At 34.8% G+C, this 6,303-nt stretch overlaps 1 protein-coding gene across 1 annotated transcript in view; it reads right to left on the bottom strand.

The window, feature by feature from the left end:
• Window positions 1–5,012: 5,012 nt before the first annotated feature.
• LOC102023795 (T-cell surface glycoprotein CD1b2-like) overlaps window positions 5,013–6,303 on the bottom strand; it is a 3,863-nt gene continuing 2,572 nt past the window's right edge. The window contains exons 5-6 of the mRNA XM_005400145.2: window positions 6,070–6,163; window positions 5,013–5,429 (exon numbers count right to left, since the gene is read on the bottom strand). Of these exons, the coding sequence (XP_005400202.1) occupies window positions 5,408–5,429; window positions 6,070–6,163 (116 nt within the window). The 3' untranslated portion in view covers window positions 5,013–5,407. The remainder of the gene's footprint in view (window positions 5,430–6,069; window positions 6,164–6,303) is intronic.

Here is a 6,303-nt window from a genome sequence, read left to right as displayed (position 1 = left end):
ACAAAAAAAACAAACAAACAATCAAGAAATAGAAATGGTCAATGAATACATGAAAAAGAAGTCACCATCTTCACCCATTAGAGAAATGCAAATCAAAACAACACTGAGATTCCATTTTACTCCAGAAAATATATGGCTGCCATCAAGAATTCAAATAACAACTAAAACTGGTGAGACTGTAGGAAAAATTAAACCCTCTACTTTGTTGGTGAGAATGTAAACTAGTACAACCACTATGAAAATCAATATGGCAATACTTCAAAAAAATTAAAATATAAATTCCATTTGGCCCAGCTATATCTCTCCTGGGCATCTTCCAGAAAGAGTTAAAAATATCATACTGTAGTAATTTCTGCATGCCTACGTTTATATCAGCCCAAATCGTAATAGATAAACCTTGGAAGCAATTATATGCCCAATGATAGATGACTGGATAAAGAAAATGCAGTATATGTACTACTTATCCATAAAGCAGGCTAGATTTCAGTCATTCATGGGACAATGGAGACGTCATAATGCTATGTAATATAAATTAGACACCAAAGGTTAAATATCTCAAGGTTTCTCTTATTTGAAAAACCAAAAGTATAAGTAATTCAAAGAGGAACATATAAGATAAATGATAGGGGGGCTGGGGATTTAGCTCAGTGGCAAAAGCACCTGCCTGGCAAGTGCAAGGTCGTGAGTTCGGTTCCCGGTACCGGAGAAAAACCAAAAAAAAAAAAAAAGATAAATGATAGGAATCAGAAACACTTTGTGGAAATAGAAATTGTATCTGATGATGGGGAAAGATGGAAAGCAGAGGCAAAGAAGGGGAGGAGAGAAGGGGGAAAATATGACATGTATATGCACCAATTCCCTGCCATGAATGATTTCAAACACACACTAATAAAAAAACAATAGCTTCTCTTGTTGTTGCTTCTTCTGTTTACACCATTGTGTCAAAAGTATAGTTAATATTATTTGCCTATACAAGAGAATGTTTCATACACTGGAGAAGAGAATTTGTATTCTTCGGCTGTTGGGTGAAATGTTCTGTGAATGTCTTGTAAGTCCCTTTGGTCTAAAGTAGTGATGACAAACCTATTAGAGATTTGAATGATAACAAACATCCAGTTGTGATAGGTTCAACACCACTGGCCTAAAGTATAATTTAACTTAAATGTTTCTTTGTTGATTTTTCTGGTCTGGATAATTTTTACATTGATGAAGGGGACATGTTGAATTCATCATAATTATCGTGCTGGATCTCATAGTTCACTTTACACCTAATAATGTTTATTTTTAAAAACTAGATACTCCAGCATTAGGCATGCAAGCATTGACAGCTAGTATAACTTCTTGTTAAGTTGATCCCTAGATCATTGTACTGTGACATTCTTTGTGTCTTCTTAAAGGTTTTGCAGTGAAGTGTATTTTACCTCGTATAAGTATAGCGACTCCTGCTTGCTTTGAATTCCTTTTTAGTTGAAATCTTTCACCATCCATTCATTTTCAGTGTGTCCTTCTGATGAAGGGAATTCCGTGTAAATAGCACATCCTTGGATCCTGTTTGTTTTATTCATTCACCAGGTCAGTATTTTTTATCTGGCAATTTCACCCATTTGAATCCAAGTTTATTGGTATGTAAATGCTGTATACCTTTTAATTTTTTTTAATTTCCCTCTTGTTTTGAATATTCTACATTCTTCCTCTCTTACTACTTATGTTCATTATTTGGTGGTTTTCTTTCTGAAATAAACTTTATTCTTTTCTCTTTTGGTGAATCTTCTCTTCTACTGTGCTTTATACTTTTGTGTCTTTCAATGTTGATAGTTTCATTTTTCTTCTAGGGTAAGGCTCCCCTAATTTTTGTAAAATTAGTCTGATAGGGGCTGGGGATTTAGCTCAGTGGCAAAGCACCTGCCTGGCAAGCGCAAGGTTGTGAGTTCGGTTCCCGGTACTGGAGAAAAAACAAACAAACAAAAAAAATTACTCTGATAGTGATGAATTCCCTCAATTTTGGAAATTGTGTGCTTCTCCATTTCTGGAAGATAGTCTTTCTGGGTATATCATTTTTGGTTGACATTGAATATGTCATGCCACTCCCTCCTACCCTGTAAAGTGTCTGCTGAGAAATCTGGAATTGGGAGGTCTAATGGAGGTTCATTAAATGTAAATTGGTGCTTTTCCTTTGCTGTTTTTGGAATTCTATCCTTGTCTTGAACTTTTCACAGTTTAACTATAATTGGTGAGGATCTTTTCTAGTCAAAACTATTTGGGGTTCTTTGCTTATCCTCAACCCCTATGTTTATATCTTTCTCAAGATTAGAGAAGTTTTTACCTATCATTTTAGTGAACCAGTTCTCTGTGTGTTTTTCCTTCTTTCACCTCTCAAACCCAACTCTCTTCTCTGCTCTGGGGCTGACAGTGACACTCATAGATCCTCTGTTGCCAAAGCTGGGAAATTCACTGGGAGCACATTACAAAATGTGACCTAAGACACATCAATTTTCCTGTGTAAGAAAATAATAGGGGAACAATTTCATGAAGTTGATTTAAAATAAAGTTTGTGTGCATATACATAAATGTAAATGATGTTTTATCAGTTACCATTTCTTCCAAGAATTCAAATACACTCTTTGTTTCTCTTTTGATTTACTTCAATGAAAGATGACAAGTTCATGGGTAAGTAGTTATTTTCAGGTTTATATGTGTTCACATTCAATTTTTATTTCATATTTACTCTCATTCTTTTCCTTCTTCACCTTTATTAAAGTTTGTTTGATAAATCAAACTAAATATAATTAATGTATACAAATGTAGTATTTCTATATATGTACACATTATAAAATAATCTCCACCATTAAGTTAACTAAACCTCCTATATCTGTGCCATGTATCACTTCACATATTTGCCATTTTTTAAAGCAAGAACATTTGAGATCTACATACTTAGCAATTTTCAAATACATAATACAGTGTTGCTAACAATGGTTGCATTGTTGTACATTTCCAAAACTTCTCTTGAACAATTGAAACTTGTATATTTTGACCAATAGCTCACTTCTTCTCCTCTCCCAGCCCCTGGAAAGCACCATTCTACACTCTTTCTGTGAATGTGGCTATTCTAAATCCCATATGTAACTGATATCATTCAGCCTTCCTGTGCCTGACAATCTGTATTTCACTTGCATTTTAAAAATTGTTGTGTATATACACAAGAGACTAGTGTTGCAATGTTAAAAAGCAGGAATATCTGTCAGTTATGACAACATAGATATCAACTAACTTTATTGACTGTAATTTAACACTGGGATTTTATTTCTGTGCTGTAAGACTGTATTATTTAGATGAAGCTATCTTGCTGGGTACAGCTAGTAGTAGATTTTAAAAATGAAATTTACCTGAAGACATCTGAAAAGCATCCACACAGTGAGGAATTAAAAGGCCCTGATTCAGGGAAAGAAAGAAGCTCTGGAAAGTGAGCTCAACCTCGAGCCATGTGCCTTCTTCTACAGGTATCTGTGAATTACAAAGTGAGGTCTGAGAGGACAGGAGCAGAGAAATACTAATTCTAAATACCTAAACTGTCAGAAAATTATCATTAGAAAATGTATTGAATACAGAAAGGCAATCCACCATTGTCATGGTTGATATCTTGTGTCAATTTGAGAAATCTAGAAGCTTAACTAAGTAACTCATCAGTTCTACATGCTGGGGTATAGAGAACATGCCCTTATGAGTCTATGATGTTGTTCATTGTGTCAACTTGAGAAGTTTAGAATTTTAACTCAGTAATTTATCAGGGGGCCAGTGTCCTTACTCTGTGAACATCCTCAGACTGTGCAAGAGGGCAGGGAGATGGTGTGGGTGTAAAGGAGCCCTGCCCCAGGGTGGGTAGGCTGCGTACAATAAAAGGGAAATGAGAAAGGAATGATTGCTGGTTCTTCAGGGAGGAACTGAAGTCTTTGCCTTCAGCTTGGTAGTCATCTTCCAGCTTCTAGTGCAGACTGGCTTCAGCCTGGGCCTCTTTAGCCTTCTGGTGTACACTCTTCAGCCTTCATTGTAGATTCCTCGGCATTCCATCCCAGACCTATTGGCCTGCTGGTATGGACTTGCATAGATGCTTCAGTGAGCTTCAGACCTTGGACTAGACCCTTCAGCCTCCAGTATGCAGACACCCTCTGCACACTTCTTCATCCAACTCTGTGGCTTACCATATCAAGCCAAACTTGTAATTTCTTATACATTTGTACGTCTTGTGTTATATCTGTTTCTGTAATAAACCCTGACTGATACAACCATGTAAAGCTTTCTTATATGTAACTAAACCTATACTTAAAGAGAAAGTTTAGCCTTTAAGGCACATACATGAAATTATTAGTGAAATAAGAACTATGCAAGCAAAATAAGCACAAAAAACTAAAAGTAAGAAGGCAATAAACAAAATAATATAAGCATAGAAAAGTCCAACAAACCACTCAAACAAAACTCATACTCCCTTAGCAAGATAACAGAGGAAAAAGTAGAAACAGTAGAAAGAGACTAAATGCTCATTTTTAGGTAAAGAAAAATTATAAGTAAAAATTCTATAGACATTAATATATTAAAAAGGCAATAATAGCCTAGGTTTGACAATAAATTTTGCAACTTGGATAATGTCTAAAAAAATACACGAGAAGCACAATTTATGAAAGTTAACATGGACACAAAATAATCGGAAAACACACTATCAAGAGAATTAAATTTATTTTCAGAAAAACAACCAAAAATTTAACAGTTTTCAACTAAAAAATATTCCCAACACATGACCCATCACAATTGAACTCTACTAATCTTTTCAAAAGAAATGCACACATACACATGTACACACACACACACACATACACAATCTGCCCCACACTCAAAATAATAAAACAGAAGAAACTTTTTCAAAATCTTATATGAACTAAAAATATCTTTAATACTAATATCTGACAAAGACATTACTAAAAATAAGTGAATATAAATGTGTAATCCTGGACAAAATATTTACAGGCTGAATCCAAACACATATATTACAAACAAGAATGGTACATTTAAGAAATTAAATTTTTATTGTGATATGAAACTAACAAAGTGTGACTCGCAATACTAACAAAATGAAAAATACACAAAACACATTTTTACTTCAAAAACAATAAATGATTGAAAACCTAATAAATGATCAAATGTGGGTGGATTCTACTATTGACAGTATATCAAAATTAATTTCTAGTTCTTTGCTTTTTGCTAGTCTATAAGTTACTCTACAATTTTGGAACTTTGAGTTGATTAAAAATATTGGTTATTTGAAAAAATATAAGAAGAGTGATACCTAGGCTGAAAATGCAAGTTTGTGGGCCTCTCAGGACTGATTTCAACTCTGAGATGACACAGTGACAGCTTACAAGATGTTCTCATAAGACCTATAAGAACATAAGCACAAAACAGCTCTTAATAAGAAATGTCTGCACATTCACATCTCTAGCAGCATTACTCACAATAAACTAAAGTGAAAGCAGCACAAGCGTCCTTAAATGGATGAGTGGATGTACAAAGGTGCTGTAAGTGCAGGCAATGGGACATTATTTAGCCTCAAAAGGATGGAAATTTTGACATAAACTTCAACATGAATGAGGCTTGAGGACATACTTCTAAGTGAAATAGACCAGCCAAAAGAAGGTGACAAATGTTGAATGATTCTACTTATGTGAGGCATCTTGAATAGTCAGGTAGACAGACATTAAAAAATAGGATGACCACTAATAGAGTGGGGAATGAAGGCAATGTGGAGGTGTTCAATTGGAAGAGTTTGTTTTGCAAGACAAAAGGGTTCTGGAGGTAGAAGACAGTAATATTGCCCCAAAAATGTAAATATTAAGTTGGAAAAATGTTACAATTTATGTTATCTGTATATTTCTCACAGTTTATGAATTACCTTTACACAAAAAGATTAAAGATAAGAGGAAGAGACTTTTGGAAAGATGGAAGTGAATATGCTCTTTGAAAGGTAGAAAGGGTGGTAGGGTAGATGAAGAAAAAACTTTTTAAAAAATAGGAAATTACCAGCGTCTGAAAAGCCATACAGCAAAGCACACCAACACCATCAAGCAGGGCAGTATTATTGCCAGAATGATCCAGCCAATGGACATAGGCTGTCCTGCCAATTGGGAAAGAGGACACATATATTACTTCACATCCTATACATCAAACCCTGGCCTTCATTTCCCTGGCTACATATTTATCTCTATATTAATCTCTCTGTCTGTCTGTGTCTCTCTCTGTCTCTGCTTCTCTCTC

The sequence above is a fragment of the Chinchilla lanigera genome, unplaced genomic scaffold (assembly GCF_000276665.1).
Source record: "Chinchilla lanigera isolate Chin_1 unplaced genomic scaffold, ChiLan1.0 scaffold00067, whole genome shotgun sequence".
NCBI classification, from domain to species: domain Eukaryota; kingdom Metazoa; phylum Chordata; class Mammalia; order Rodentia; family Chinchillidae; genus Chinchilla; species Chinchilla lanigera.
This window is presented reverse-complemented; position numbering and strand designations above follow the sequence as displayed.